At 65.8% G+C, this 15,038-nt stretch overlaps 3 protein-coding genes across 9 annotated transcripts in view; 1 reads left to right on the plus strand and 2 right to left on the minus strand.

Moving 5' to 3' along the window:
• The window catches only part of LOC116861563 (plectin), a 52,260-nt gene extending 47,414 nt beyond the window's left edge, over positions 1 to 4,846 (minus strand). For 3 of the 6 annotated variants that reach the window (XM_032848237.1, XM_032848231.1, XM_032848229.1), the window contains exon 1: positions 2,997 to 3,135. In XM_032848237.1, the coding sequence (XP_032704128.1) occupies positions 2,997 to 3,081 (85 nt within the window). In that variant the 5' untranslated portion in view covers positions 3,082 to 3,135. Of the gene's footprint in view, positions 1 to 2,996; positions 3,136 to 4,568 lie in introns of those variants that run through there. The other 3 variants (XM_032848220.1, XM_032848219.1, XM_032848218.1) reach the window with 2 other exon arrangements.
• A 1,879-nt stretch (positions 4,847 to 6,725) lies between these two features.
• PARP10 (poly(ADP-ribose) polymerase family member 10) lies at positions 6,726 to 12,363 on the minus strand. The gene is given in 7 exon segments (XM_032848334.1): positions 6,726 to 6,778; positions 6,781 to 6,881; positions 6,883 to 6,976; positions 6,979 to 7,026; positions 11,106 to 11,567; positions 11,911 to 12,093; positions 12,162 to 12,363. Coding segments are annotated over 7 exon segments (1,143 nt in total).
• A 2,382-nt stretch (positions 12,364 to 14,745) lies between these two features.
• GRINA (glutamate ionotropic receptor NMDA type subunit associated protein 1) overlaps positions 14,746 to 15,038 on the plus strand; it is a 3,693-nt gene continuing 3,400 nt past the window's right edge. The window contains exon 1 of one of the 2 annotated variants that reach the window (XM_032848328.1): positions 14,746 to 14,852. The gene's annotated coding sequence lies outside the window, so the exon portion shown is untranslated. Of the gene's footprint in view, positions 14,853 to 14,879; positions 14,960 to 15,038 lie in introns of those variants that run through there. The other variant, XM_032848329.1, reaches the window with a different exon arrangement.

Genomic DNA, 15,038 nt, shown 5'->3' on the forward strand with positions numbered 1-15,038 from the left:
GGGACAGGGAAGGAGGGTGCCAGGCATAATGCCAGCCCTGCCAGGGAGTGGGGAAGCCCTCTCCAGCTGAGTCCCAAAGAAAACACAAGATACATGCTGGGCGCATGCCCAGAGACACCTAGACAGCTCCCCCCACCCCAGGGCCTCTCTGGACCCACCTTCTCCCCAGGCTGATGCAGGCTCCCTACCCCAACCCCCTGCCTGGAAGCCCTGCCCCCCACCAACCCCACCCGGACCCCCAAAGCGACTTCATCAGAACCCCAAGGTGCTGCTTTCAGACCCACATGGACTCTGGGGCCACCCTGCTCCCGGCCCCATGGGACAACCTTGAAGGCTCCACCCCGGCCGCCCAGGCCCTGCTGGCAAGCCCCAGTCCCCCCTAATCCTACAGACAGTCCTCTGGCCCTGTGCACACAGCACCACGGGAGAGTTGGGCTGCCCCTCTACCAGCACCCTTACCCCACTCACCTGGCCCACCTGGGTCCTCCCTCACCCACACCCTCCCTGCCCTCCCACAGCCAGCCTCGGAGTCGGAGTCACTCTAGGCCAGGCTCTGGGGAACCAGGACTCAGGAGAGCCCTTGCAGCCCCCCTCCCACGGGGCACCCAGAGCTCTCCCACCACAGACCCAGTGGCTCCAGCTCCACAGGAATGTGCCCTGAAGAGAAGGCAGGGGGGATGGGCAGGGGTAAGGGCTCAGGCTGACAGGAAACTGAGAATGTTCTGGGAGGAGCAGTGACCCTGAAGGGAGGACTGGGGATTTCCAGCGGGAGAGCCCAGGAATGAATGACGTGTCCGGGGTGGGGTCTGGGGCACTGTGGGGGGAGGGGGTCACTGGGGGCAGGGACTGAGTGGCTGGACTGGGGAAGAAGCTTCTCATGTGTGGGGCTGGGAGGGTGAGAGCTAGCTTGGGCTAGAAACCAGGAGACAGAAGCCAGAGCCCTTGGTGGGCCCAGTGAGGGACCAGCAGGGCTTGGGCATGGCTGAGGGGCAGTCATGAAAAGTGCTGTGCTGGGACCCAAGAGAGGGGGGCTCGGCCTCCCCATCTGCACACTGGCTGGCATCAGGGGCCACCCCTTCCCTCCCTACCCCACTGGGAGCCCTCCACCTCCAGGGACAGGGTGGACCAGGGCCTTGGTCCTCTGGTAGGTCCAAGGCATGCACAGTGGTCAGGCCTGTGGCCTATCGCCCAGCCACCTATGGCCTCCTCTAGGCTCCTCCTGGCCTTGGCAGTGGCCCTGGGCTGGCCACAGGCACCAACCTAGCCCCTTACTCAAAGGAGCTAAGGAGTCCCGGGGGTGCCTGGTATGACCCAGAAGCCCTCCGATGCCCAGGCCCATGTGGGAAGCCCTCAGCACTCGCTCTCCTACTAAGCCAGGCTAGCTGCCAGTGCCACCAGACCAGAGAGCTGGGCCACGGCCCCGGCGAGTCCATGCTGTGCACCCTTGGGCAAGAAGCAGGCTTGAGTCGCCGACTGCCTTCTTGTCAGCCTCCAACCACCACGCCCAGGAGGTGGACACAGGCCAAGACAGCCCAGCGTGTCCAACACCAAGCCTGGCATCCAGGGAGGCTGGGTTGGCGAAGGCGGGCATGGAGACAGGAAAACCCCCAGGGACCTGTCAGATCTCACTCCTGGGAGGCAGGCCTCCAACCCAGGGAGAAGAGGGAACATGGCTACTCTTGTCAGGATGCCTCACCTGGATGCCCTGGACAGGAGCTGGACCAACCTGATCACACCAAGGAAGATTCTGGAACAAACCACTACGTATTCTGTATATTTTGCGTAGGTGTCCCTACTTCAAACAGAGTGACCACTTCATAAACAGTTCTGTCCTGGGGTGTGCCAGGAGAGCCGTGGCCCACGTGGGCAGCTGCTTCCTTGCCCAGGACCCACCCAGATGAACCCTCCAAGGCCAGGCCAGCTCTGGGAGCTAAGAGCAGCAGCCGGCCCTCTCTGGACCTAGACTCCTTCCCTCAGGAGCCCGTCACCCCAGGAGCATCTCTGTGAGGACCAGGCCAATGGGGCGGCCACAGCACGGGCAGGAGAGCGCACAGCACGCCGGAGATCAAGCAGAAGCTCTGTGCGGAGGGGGCCCGGCAGGGACGAGTCCTAGGCACTCTGCAACCTCTCCCTGCCTGGGGGAGGTCAGTAGGCAGAGAGCAAGGTGAGGCGCCAGCAGGAGCTCTCCCTGAGCTGCCCCTGGGGGCCGAGCCAGCCACGTGGAGCTGGAAACAGCTCCGGTCAGCTCTGCCCAGGGCCGGCGCCTCGACCCTCTGCAGCAGCTCACTCACCGGGACCTGAGCCTGTGTGGGCCAGGAGCCAGGGCTGCGTGTGCCCGCGGGTGACAGCACCGAGGGCCTGGGCAGGTCCGAGGCCCCAGGGGGCCCCTGCAGCAGGCCAGGGGGTCTGTCAAAGCCAGAGAATCAGTTCTTCTGAATAGGAAGGGAAGGTTGCCCTGTCTTCCCCAGCCCACGGCTGCCTGGGGGGGGTGTCAGAGAAGGGGAGTGAGGAGGTCCCTGCCAAGGAAGGGTGGCAACGTAGGTGAGGACCCGTTTGGGGATGTGAGGAGAGGCCACAAGTATGCGACCCACTGCCAGGTGTGGCCGCGGGGTCCCCAACCCACGGGGGGAGGCACCCTGCTGAGGGGCGCGGGAGGGCTCGGCCTTGACCCGCGTGTCTGCTGGGCACCGGCGGGGAACACTGGACCCCGGCCCTGCGAGCCTCCGCCCGCGGCGCGGCCCACCCCACCACCCTCGCCGCGCGATGCCCTATTAAGGGCATGACCACGGGGATTCCACGGGGCCCTCCCGCCTCTCCCGGGGGCCGCCGCAGCCGCGGGGGGTCGAGCGGGGCCGGCGAGGCAGCGGCCTGGGCTGTGCCCGGGGCCGCGATAGAAGCAGCCACGGCGGACCAGCGGTCAGAGGCCGTGAGGACCCGCCAGGGCCCAGCCGGACTGCAGGTCGCCCGCACGGTGCGCGGGGCCGGCGGCGCCGTACCTTTGTACTTCTCCCGCACCTCCTCGTAGGCCTGGATGAAGTCCAGCTCGTCGGGCGGCGGGCCCGGGGGCGGCGGGGCGGCCATGCCTGGGCGCGGGGCGCGGCGGCGCGGAACAGCCTCCAGACCCGGCGGCCACCGGCCCCGCGGCCGCGCGCCACTTAAAGGGGCGGCTCCGCCCCGCCCCCCCCCGCACCCAGGATGCCCCACGGGCGGGGCGGGGCCGGGCGAGGGGCCAGGGGGCCGGGGCCCGCGCGGGGCGGGCTGGGCAGGCTCCCGGCCGCCGCACCCCTCCCGCCCCCACCCCGACCCCCGCCCCCTCCGACGTCCCGGGCGACCTCACCTGGCCGCCCCCGGGCGCGCCCGTCCCTCCTCCCCGCGCCGCTCCCGAGACGCCTCCCGCTGCTGGAGACCAGAGCTGGCGGCTTCGATATAAAAAGAGCCTCAAAGCACAACAAATTTTAGTCTAAAAGGACTAAAATAGGGAATGCGCAGCCAAAAGAAAAAAGATTTGGTAAAACTGAAAGACAGATTCTCTCCCACCCACGAAATGGGCAAAGCCCCCCGTGTCCCAGCGCGGGAGACGAACGTCCTCCTTTGCGGGCCGCAGAGTGCGCGGCCCACGCCCCGACGGCAGCTCGCCCGGGGAAGGCTGCGGCCACCACCCCACGGCGGGGGCGGACGCCGAAGACGGAGTGAGGTGCGGAAGGACACTCGTGATCCGCTTTCACGTGGGTAAAAATCCTCGTTCAAAATCCATATGTGACGCCCACACACCCTCACGGCGTCCCGCGCCTCCGCGCTGCCTTGAGCTGCTGCCGGGCCTCCCACCCATGGAGCCCCTCGCCGCTCAGCTGCTGGCCTTGCAGGCTTCTGGCCACCTGCCTCAGTGTCGCTCCGGCCTCCTGCAGGGGCCGGTCTGCCCTCCACATGCCTCGCCCTCACTCTGTCCTGGGGGTAATGGGGGTCAGCCGTCTATAGCCTGCGCCAGCGAACCCTCAGCCGGCCCTTCCCCCTCCCGCCACAGCCTGCCTGATGGCCTCCAGCCCTGGGTCACCCACTTCCCAGGGGCAGGGGCCGTCCCCAGCTGCCCCGCCCTACACTCGCAGGGGCCTCCGGCCGGGCCCTTCCCGTCCTCCACTGCAGGGCAGCGGCTGGAGGCCAAGGCAGGCCCCCGGCCCACGGAGGCCCCGCAGCTCTAGCCAACCGGGGATCCCTCCCCTCCGGCTCCTGCGTGCTCCCCCGCGCTGCCGGGGGTGGCGGCTGAGAGCAAGGGGCCTGCGAGGTGGCCCTGCCCCAGAAGCCCCAGAAAGTATCATGGCATCTGGGCACTGGCTCCTGGTCATGAGGCCCATGATGGCGCCGCCAGACCCGACTCAACCTCGGGCTCCCGCGCGGGCCTCCTGCGGCGGACAGGCAGGGGCCAGCAGGTGGCGCTGTGCGGCCCGCGGTCACCTGCCCCCAAGGCGCAGCGGGGCTCCCACAGCTGACACCTGCGGGAAGCCGCGGGCAGGTGCTCAGTCAGCAAGCGGGCGCCAGTGTCCGAACCGGACCGACCAGACCCACGGTGTTACCTGCAATGCGGATGACGGCCCGCTCGGCGGGGTCCAGCACGCTCCCATTGCCCCCCGAGCCCCCTCCGCTTCGCCGGGTCCTCTGTGTCTTCCCCAGGTTCCAGGGCAGTGTGTCCCCAGGGCTGGGCGAGCTGCTGCCTCCGTTGGCATCTTCAGCCACCGGCCGTCCCTCGTGGATCTCGCCCGACATGGCCTCCTGGAGAGGGAGCAGGAGGGGGTCACACTTCTGGGCTTAGGGGGTTACTGCACACCAACCGCCACTTCCCTAATCTGGACATTGACCGCACCCTTCGCACCCTAAACAGCCGGACACCGACCCCCACTCCCCTCCTGGGTCCCACTTCACACGTACTGACCCCCCCCAACCCAGACACTGACAACTCTCTGCTCCCATCCACAACTGGCCTCACTCCCTCCAGCTCACCCTGGGGACACCCACACAAAGACACCCCTCCCCCCAACACTGACCTCACTCCCTTGTCTATCGCCAGGACACTGGCCCCTCCACACTGTCTGCCCCAGGGCTCACGCCATCACTCAGAAACCAGCCCCCACTGGCTGCGTCCCAAACCTGCACGTCCCCTGAAAACCTCTGATCAGCCCGCCAGCAGCACCATCAGGGAGCCCTGACCGCACTCCCTGCCCTCACCCCGCCATCAGGGAAGGGTCCCGGCCCCATCCGCTGGACACCGGCGCTCTACCTCCGAGCTGTGTCAGCCTCTAGGACTCCCCACCGCCTTTCCCCACCCCCACCTCCGCGCAGTCCCACCTTGCTCTCCGCAGTGAAGGCCTGTGAGCATCGGGAGCCGCAGCGGCGTGGGCGGAGCTCGGGCCTCCCCTCCTGCCGCAGCCCAGAGCCTCACGCGCACCCGCACCCCCGGCGCTGCCGGGGCACAAGCACACCCACGCGTGACCGCTCTTCAGCTCCGGGTCCCCAAGAGCGCTGGCGTGCGGGAGGTGAATGGGGCTCTGTCCCGGCAGGGCCGGGTGGAGTGGGGGGCACAATGTGGACTCTGTGCCTCCGCCCTGGGGCTCAGCGCTGGCGAGGAGACAGCGGGCACCGGAGCTGGGGGCCACCCCGCCCCGCCTACCCTCTTCCCCCCACTCCCGCTCCTCCACCCGCACCTCTGCTCCAGTCCCCCCGCCCGGCACGCCGCTGTCACCGCGCCTCCCCAGCAGCCTTTCCTGCCCACACTCCGGGCACCGCCCGTCCAGTTCCGCAGTGCTGGGCGCGCAGAGGTGGTGTCCTCCGCAGGGAGGACGGGCCGCGACGCAGTCCCTAGTTCCGGGACGCCTGAGGCCGCAGCGCCCCCAGCCCCGCCCCGCAGCTCCCGCGCGCCGCACGCCTCTCCATCCCCCGCCGGGTCCTACGTGCCTGGTGGCTCAGCTCGGCTAGGCTCGGTCGCCGCCGCGGGACTGCCGGGAGGGGAGAGCCGCGGAGGCTGCGCAGGCGGGGCGAGCCCGGAGCCCCGCCCCGGCCCCAACCGAGCGCCGCCCGTGCGGTCGTCGCGCCCGGGTGCGCGCGGGGCCGGGGCCTCCCCGAGGCGACGGGCGGGAGCGCGCGTTTCGCTCGGCGGGCAGCGCCCGACTGGTGCGCGCCGCTCTGGCCGGGCGCAGGCCTCCCCGCGCGCACAGGGCGGGCCGGTCGGCAAGGAGACGTTGTTGGGGAGCGTGCGTGTCACTAAGGCGACGTGGGGTCGCAGGGGTGCGCGCTGGGTCCAGCCTCCGCCCGCGGCCCGGGGCTACCCCGAAGGAGCCACGGACTCTGCCCGCCGGCCCTCGCCCCTAGCCACGCCGGGGTCCCCCATTTCCCTAGCAGAGGTCGGACCCAGAGGTCCCGTAGGCCCCGCCGCCTGGTTTCCCGTAGACGTTTATTCAGGAAACAGTGGCTCTCGGTCGGGGTTTGGCCGAGGCGGGCGGGGTCGAGTGGGCCCACCCTCCCTCCGGGCTCTGCTGACCCCTGGTGGCTGGACCGGCTCCGGCGGGTACCGGCCCCCAAGCGGGGACACAGCCCTGGTCCCCCAGGTTCGCACCCTCCTGTCCACTCCCCCTAGCCAGAGGTGGGGCGACCCCAGGGGCAACTCAGGCAGCCCAGGGGGGCGGGAAGGCTGTGCGCAGCCAGGAGCCCAGGGACTGGAGGGGGCCGGGGGAGGAGGGTCAGGAGGCTGGAAAATGGCCCAAATGCCCAGAGGAGTCCTCTGGAGAAGCCCGGGCATGTGCTTGCAAGTAATGAGGTGGGTGGGCAGGGCCTGGGTGTCGCGAAAGATGACAAAGATGCTGGGCTGGCAGAGGCCGGCTACCCCGCTCCTGGCACAGGAACACGTGGCTAGGGGCCGCAGGGGGTGGGGGCCGCCCACAGGTTTCCACCACCGGGAACACTGCCTTGTGGCCATCAGCGCTTGGGTCAAGTAGCAGTCCTGCAGGGACAGGGAGGCACGCCCCTGCCCATAGAGTGTGCCTGCAGGGGACAGGCGAGGGTCAAGATGGTCTGGGGTGGCCAGAGCCAGAGACCACCGCTTGGCCTGTCAAAGCCTCCCTAGCTGTGGCTGAAGCCCTGCGCACGTGTGGTACTGCCTAGGGGATGGGCCATGGCATAGGACCTGCTCCCCTGGGCACCTCTCAGGGGCCTGTTCCAGTGCTCCCCGGGGCGTGGGACCTGCTGCTGCAGCCCACGCTCACGCGCTCCACCCTGGGAAAGCCATCCAGGGCCAGGCTCTCAGGAGACGCTTCTACCCCTCCCAACCCCAACCCCCCGGGGAACCTGCAGCAGAGCTGAGCCTGGAAGCCGAGAGCCTTCTCTTGGTGGAGTTCAGGGTCTGGGGAGATGGTCGAGCTCCAGTCACGCTGCATCCCTCTGCAGAGATTAGGCAGACATTAGCCACCCGGATGGGGCCCCAAGTGGTGCTGGAGGGCTTCTCAGAAGCCTTGCTCTCTCCAGGGAAGGCTGGTCCTTGCAGGAGGAGGGCTGCAGGTGGGCAAGCCCAAGCACTCACCAGGCCCTGGCACCCACAGCCAGGCTCTGCAGGGCAAAGCTGAGCTAGGTCCCCCTACTGCCCACAGGACCTCCCTTGAGATCCCACGAGATGGCCCGGACCCCTCAGCACTGGGAAGACCAGCAGCCAGCCACGATGGAGCCAACTCAGCGGCTCAAACAGAGCTTCCAAAGAAATTCCACTAATCTCTTCAGGGGGAGGCAAGAGGGTATCACATCCACGCACCAGGACTGGCTGCTTGGAGAAAGAATCAGTCTGAAAAGGCTGGGAATGGAATGCAGGCGTGGAGTCCAGTGGGCAGGCTGGGTGGTGAGGTCAGGAGGTGGAGCTGGGGAAGTACTCCCCAGCTCAGAGCTAAAGGGAGGAGATGGGGACCCATGGGGACCTTCCCCATGGGGAAGGTGGCATACAGGGGGCCAGCCCCTGCCAGCGAGGGCACCCTGGAGCCCAGTTTCCCTGCCCTGAGCTGGCGAGCTGGCATCTGCTGGTGGAAAGGATCCGTAAAAAGGCCCAGAAGGACAAAGGCGAAAGACACATTTCTGGCACCTACCTGCTGGGGAAACTCCCAAGTGTCCAGACACACAAGCACACACACATGCGCACGCGCACACACACACCCCTAAGTCCTCCTCCTCCTTCTTGGAAAAACGCCACATGCTTACCACCAATGCTACTAGGTACTAAGAGACCATAAATGGATTTTTTTTTTAGCTTTCCTAAAACAATGTTTTTTAAGTGAAAAGAGAAAGGGCAATGTCTTTCAGAGCTTGGAAGGAAAACATAGTTTGATCCTGAACACTACGCCTGCCTTCACTACTAATGAGGACAAAACAAGGACATTTTAAGATATGCAAAATCTCACTGTGTTTATTTAACTTGTTTTAACTTGTCTTAACTATGCCTCAAACACAGAGCAGCTTTCACTCGAAAAACAAGTTTCTACCAATTACAGTTGCGAGTTACCTCTAATGGTAAAAAGCAAAGTAAATGTTTCCTGGCCTGTCAGGGAGGTTCTCTACTAAACAGAGAGTCCGTACAGTCTGGGAACAGGGGGCACAGAGGGTAACCACACAGGAAAAAAAAAGTGAAAGTTAAAAAAAAAAAAAAAGATGAAGAGCCCTGGGTCTGCAGAGCCTGACTGGCTCCGTCAGTTGACCCCGTGACTCCTGGTCTCAGGGTCATGTGCTCAAGGTTCAAACCCCACACTGGGCATGGAGCCTACGTAAAGAAGGAGGAGGAGGAGGAGAAGAAAATGAGCCATTAGTCTTTGAACCTTGCATAATTCTCTTTCATGCAACACAGTTTTAATAACGAGGATTTCATTTCCTGGTTTCCTCTGGTTCATTGGTAAATACTCTCTGTTACCATCACGGTAGTCACAGACAGGGAGTGACACCTGTCAACCTTGATGACATAAGAAAAATGCAACTGGCCAAACCGTGTGATGGAAGAGGAGAAGATAGCCCGTTCTCCACACCCCCACGGAGCAAGTCAAGAAACAGTCTCCGACGTTGTTCACAAAATACAAGCTGCGAGTGCCAGGTCAAGAGCCTTAGCCAGCAAGCCCCGCGGGGGGGGGGGGGAGCCACACGCAGCGGACCCTGTTTCCGCAGAGCAGAAGGGACAGCTGCTAAGTCCAAGCGAGGAGGGAAGGGGCCCTCCGAGCTGGAGCGACTGCCTGCAGGAAAACAGCGGTGCTGGGTCATCTGGGGAAGCGGGGGACGTTCTGCATCTCTGCCCGGCTGCGGATCACTTCTGCTGCCCGGCCTGCCCGCAGCTCTGTGCATCCAGCGTCTGGAGTGCCTGGCTGGCCTCTGCAATGCCCCTTCCTCCTGCCTGTCTACCCAGCAAGCACCCAGCCCGCCCTCCTCCCTCACCTGACCGGCTCATCTGCACCTGTCCTCACCTCGACGTCACTCCCCCGCCGGCTCGGTTCAGCTCCAGCCACGGCCCTCACCCCCTGGCCGCTTCCTGAGGGCCCTCTGCAGCCTCTCCTTCCCGCTGCCTGACAGGCTGGGGCTCACTCTCGGTGTCCCCCACCCAGTGGTTCCCCGTGTTTGAAACACACCCATAGAGCCAGGGCCGCCTGGGTGGCTCAGTCAGTGAGGCATCTGCCTTCAGCTCGGGGTCCTGGGATCGAGCCCCACATCAGGGTCCCTGCTCAGCAGGGAGCCTGCTTCTCCCTTTCCCTCCGCTGCTCCCCTGCTTGTGCTCATGCTCTCTGTCAAATAAATACAATCTTCAAAAAAGAAACACACCCATGCTCAGAGTTGCCACATTTAGCGAATAAAAATAGTGCAGCAGGTCCCCCTGGGGCAGACGCTGTTGGGGGATCCCCAGAACAACGCCGGGTCCCTTATCTGCGGGGTGCGTAATCCTCACAGTGGCCACAGGATGGCGCCACCACCCCGCGCTTCCGACAAGGAGAGCGGGTGCCACCCCCGCCCTCACTGGGCTGCAGTCCGCAAAACGGGGACCCCTGCTCCGGTCTGTCAGATCCTGGGGCCACCTGCCTCTACACCCTTCTGTCTCCCCCCACCCCCAGAGCAGGGACAAGACTAGGGAGCCCCATGGGCCAGAGTGACAGCGGGGATGGGGGTGGGGAGGGGCTCAGCAAGGCGATGTGGTGCCATGAGACGAGGGGGCGACCACACGAGGCCGGCAGCACAGGGTGTGGACGCACCTGGGCCATGCGGATCCCATGTGAGCAGCCGCCCCACGGCCCCACTCGGGCCTCCCTGCTGCTCTCGGCCAGATCCCAGCCTGTCCAAGGACCCTCCCACCTCTGCTGAGACGCCTGGAGACCCAGGGGATCTGAGCCATTCCTAGGGCACTGAACCCTGATGGCTGCCCCGCCCCCGCCCTCCCCAAGCCTGGTGCAGGCTCACAGCTGGGGCCAAGACAAAGGCCAAACTCTGATCCCAGGGGTGGGGGGTTGGGCAGCCAGCAGTCCTGCTAGGTGGCGGGGCCCCAAAGTCCAGGAGACCGGTGCTGTCACCCCCAGGGCAACACTCACATCTCGACTCCAGACGGGATCCCAGGACCCCACCATCTCCTCCTGGACCTATGCCTCCTAGGCAGCCCCCAGCGCCCAGTCCAGCTCAGCTACACCCTGCCTGAAAGCCACGCGCACCACCAGCGGGGCCACCAGCTCCCTGCCCACGAGCTTGTCTTCTGCCTCCCACAGGTTCACCACAGCGTGGCGGCATCCCCTGCGGCCATCCCAGCCCCCTCCTGGGCCCTGGAGGCTGGATCCCACTTGGGTGCCCCTCAGATCCCCACTACGCCCAGCTCTGAGACAGCAAGTCCTCCCCATCCAGGTCCTCCAGGGTGGCCGGCCGCACTCAGAACTCTGCTGGGGGCAGGGAGAGATGTGGGGTCAATGGCCAAGCCCAGGCAGGGTACAGGGTACAGGGTAAGCTAGGTGAAAGATGGAGAGAAGGGGAAGGGTACAGGGTCACAACACAGGTGCGAGCATAGGGAGAGGTAGAAGGCCAGTCGAGAAAGGGCCCCAGGGTGTGCTGGGGTCCCCGGAGAGCCCTACCCACATGCACTTTCTCTTGGTCACTGCCTATGCAGTCTGGGGGCTGCAGGGTGTGTGGGAGACCTGCTCCAAAGACCTGCTGGCCATCTCCACTGTGCCCACTGAGCCTGGAGACCCCAGGCCACAGCCCGCCAGCTCTCCATCCCAGTAACCCGGTAAACCCCAAGCTGACTGGCCCAGCCTGGCCAAGAGACCCAGGGGGACCCATCCCCAGAGAGGCTCCTGTCTGCCCTGCTTCCTCCTCGGAGCACAGTGTCCCCAGCCCTGCCCTCCTCAGAGCCCTCACTGGCTCTCCAACCTCCGGGAGAGCATGCTCGGTGGCCCCTGGCCCCACTGTGACCAGGTAGTCCCCTCTGCCGGTGTCCATGGCAAGCTGCTCGGGCTCCACGATGTCACAGTGGGGGGCCAGGCTCAGCCCTGAGCGCCGCCACTGGGGGTCCTGCTGTAGGACCCACCTGGCCACTTGGAGGAAAGGAGAGGACAGAGGCCCATCAGGGCTCTGAAGCAGGGAGGGTGGGCCCCACATCTATGCAGCTCCCTTCAGCCTGCCGCTGCTGGAAGGAGGCAACCGTGTGCAGGTGCCCAGGTGGGCAGTCCAGGCCCTCCTGGGCCCCCCTGCCACTGCGGAGCATGGGCTCCAGACACAGCCCCTGCAGCAGCAGGCCCTCGGGGGGACACTCCCCACCACATCCGCTGCTGGGCCTGGGACGCCTCAACCCCCTCAGGCCCAGGGTCTCCAGGACTCAGACTCCTGCAGGGGAGGGTGCAGGCCGGCTCCCAGTGTCCCCCCAACAAGCACACTTGCCCCAATCTTGCGACTCCCCTGCCTCGGAGAGGGGCTGGGGCAGGTGGGCCAGGACCCAGTCTGGCCGGGGACTGTCCAGGGCACAGCAGAGTGGCACTATGTGCTCCGTGGCACACAGCAGGGTCTGGCCATGCTGCTCTGGACGCTGGGGCACAGGCAGGGAGTGGGGGATAGTCCCTGCAGCTGCACATGGGCGGGGCCGGCTTTGGGCTCAGCCAGCACCATGGAGCCTGTGCTCCTCCCAGGCCCACCGGCCCTGTAGCTGTAGGCAGGGGTGGAGTGGGGCATCAGGGTCCACAGCCAGCTGAGGGCCCGCAGGCTGCTGAAGGGGAACAGCTCCCACCCTGGCCCAGCACGGCCTCCACTCCGCCCAGCATAGCTGCCGTCTGCTGTCCTCCTGGGGGCTCCCTGGTCTGTGCACCTGTGTGTCTTCCCGCCCGATGCGGACGCCATTGTCACTGTCATCATGGTCAACCCAGCAGAGGTTGCACACTCTGCAGACATGTGCTGCTGAGCAGATTCTCATCACAGAAGGGGAAAGGGAGGCACAGACAGGATCCAGGGCGGTGCGGTGCCTACCCCCGGCTGCACCTTTAGGGTCCACCTGCGCTCTTGCTACCGACTGCCCCCCCCCTTGGTCATCTGCCTCCAGCCTCCCAGATTCGTTCCCACGGCTGCTGCCCACTTCCCACCTCTCACTGACCCCTCAGCCCGCCCCTGTGGCTCGTCCGGGGGACCTGGGGAGCCCGCACTTGGGCTGCACCCCCGGCACCCTGGCCTGAGCCTCCCTCATCTCCTCCCTGGATCACCGCACTAGCCTCTTGTCTTCGTCTCCCTCTGACACGCCCACCCCACCCCACCCCACCCCATGGTCCATCCTCAACAGAGGGCAGCGGAGCCTTGTGAAGTGGCGCCCACAGCTCCAGCTTGGGCCGTGGGAAAAGCCAGAATAACTCAGTAAAAGCCAAAGTCCTTTGGGGGCCCTGCCAGGCTTGGCCTGACCAGGTCCCAATCCCCTCTCTGTCCCCACCCTCCCTGCATTCGCCCTTGCTCAGCCAGCTCCAGCCTCTTTCCGTAGAGTAACAGACACTCCCCCCCCAACACCCAAGCATGGGCCTGTCCCTCTGCAGGGATGGGCCTCTCAAGAGCCCCCAGCTACCACCCCCGTGGCTCCCCTCACCACACTCTTCTTGGTAGATTTAACTTGAACCTAAAGTCCCTAAGGACTGGAGCGCATGGAGGGCTCAGATGATTAAATGTCTGCCTTTAGCTCAGGTCATGATCTCAGGGTCCTGGGATGGAGCCCCCCATTGGGCTCCCTGCCCAGCGGGAAGCCTGCTTCTCCCTCTCCCACTCCCCCTGCTTGTGTTCCCTCTCTCTCTGTGTCTCTCTGTCAAATAAATAAATAAAATCTTTCTCTTAAGATTTTTAAAATTTATTTATTTGACAGACAGAGATCACAAGTAGGCAGAGAGGCAGGCAGCAGAGAGAGGAGGAAGCAGGCTCCCCGCTGTGCAGAGAGCCCGACGCGGGGCTCGATCCCAGGACCCTGAGACCATGACCTGAGCCGAAGGCAGAGGCTTTAACCCACTGAGCCACCCAGGTGCCCTAAATAAATAAAATCTTAAAAAAAAAAAAAGTCCCTAAGGACCTTTGACTTGCTTGGGCCCCATCCAAGGCCCCGACCTCCACTACATAGTTGTCGTTTCTAATGATTTTTCTTGACGTGAGCCCCGTAAATTGCGTGGGCTTCCGGTTCTACACCCTGCCTGCCCGTGTCTTCTCTTGTCCTAGAGCAGATCACCTTTCGCACACTGTCTCAGGCGTGTCTCACACCCCAACCCGCGGCCGAGGGCCAGCCTCCCAGCCTGTGCCAGAGCAGGTCCCACCGTGACCAGGGGGCTAAGTTTTCCAGGATTTTTGTGGATCAGCTGTCACACTGGTGGCCGCTGGGAACCGGCCGTGAGGGGTGAGTCTGTAACACCAGCAGGAGCCGAGTCAGAGCTCAGGGCTTCACCAGCTACCCCTGGTCTTGCACGGTGGGCCAGTGCGTCATGGGCCCGGGATGGAGCATTCTCCGAACCACTGCGGGTCTGGGGAAGGCCACCAACAGGGCCCCCAGGCACTGCGGCCCAAACCAACCGGGGTGCGACAGTCCGCGGGCCCCAGCAGCACTGCAGGAGCCCCGGGAAGAAGCTGACTTGACCTGCGGTCCCGGTGATGACGCGGGGCTGAGAAGGCCACCTTCACCGGCCGCGAGGATGCGGTGAGAACGGAAGACACAGAAGGTCTAGTGTGGTCTCAGTGACTGCGGAAGCGGGGGCGCTCAGAGGGGAAGGCCCGCGGGTTTGGGAGAGCCCGCACGAAAGGGCGAGAGAAGAGGGAAAGCGGGGTTTGAAGACCAGCGCGGCCTGGAGTCTCGGGCAGCGCGTCCCAGGCTCCGGAATGCACTTCCAGCTCGCCAAACCCAAGCGGCCAGGCCGGGCCTCTGCCTCCAGGGTCTTCAGCCCCCGCGGCCCAAGCCTGCACTTCGGCGGACAGTGCGGGACGCTGGGCGCCGGCGTGGGGATCGGAAAGGAGCCAGCACGGCGGCCACAGCGGGTAGGACCCAACCGCGAGAAGCCCGGAGCTCCCGGTGGAGACCCGGCCCGCAGCCCCGCTCCTCCGCCTCCCCGCCCCGCCCCGCCCCCAGGCCCCGCCCCGACACAAGGCCCCGCCCCGACACAAGGCCTCGCAGCGTCTCCGCAGCCGCAGGCCCCGCCCCGGCCCCGCCCCGGCCCCGCCCCGTCACAAGGCCCCGCAGCGTCTCCGGAGCCGCAGGCGCAGGCCCAGCCGAGCCGGCCGCGGAGCGGGTGCGGGTGTGGGTGCGGGCGCAGCGGCCATTGACCGCGCGGTCGCGCACCGGACACCGTGCGCACCGTTCCGGAGGCGCCCCGCGAGTGGTGAGTCCCTGGCCCGAGCGCAGCGGCGTGGCTACCCGCTCGGCCGCTGGGCCGGCCGCCCCCGCGCGGGCCCTGCGCAGCCGAGCGGAGTCGCGGTGGGTCAGTCGGTAGGTCCCGCCGGGGCGCCCGGCCCGCTTGGGCCCGGCGCGGCGGCGGGCGGCGGGCGGCGGGCGGCGGGCGGGCGGG

This window comes from Lontra canadensis, unplaced genomic scaffold (genome assembly GCF_010015895.1).
Source record: "Lontra canadensis isolate GAN:19392208 unplaced genomic scaffold, GSC_riverotter_1.0 scaffold201, whole genome shotgun sequence".
Taxonomy (NCBI): domain Eukaryota; kingdom Metazoa; phylum Chordata; class Mammalia; order Carnivora; family Mustelidae; genus Lontra; species Lontra canadensis.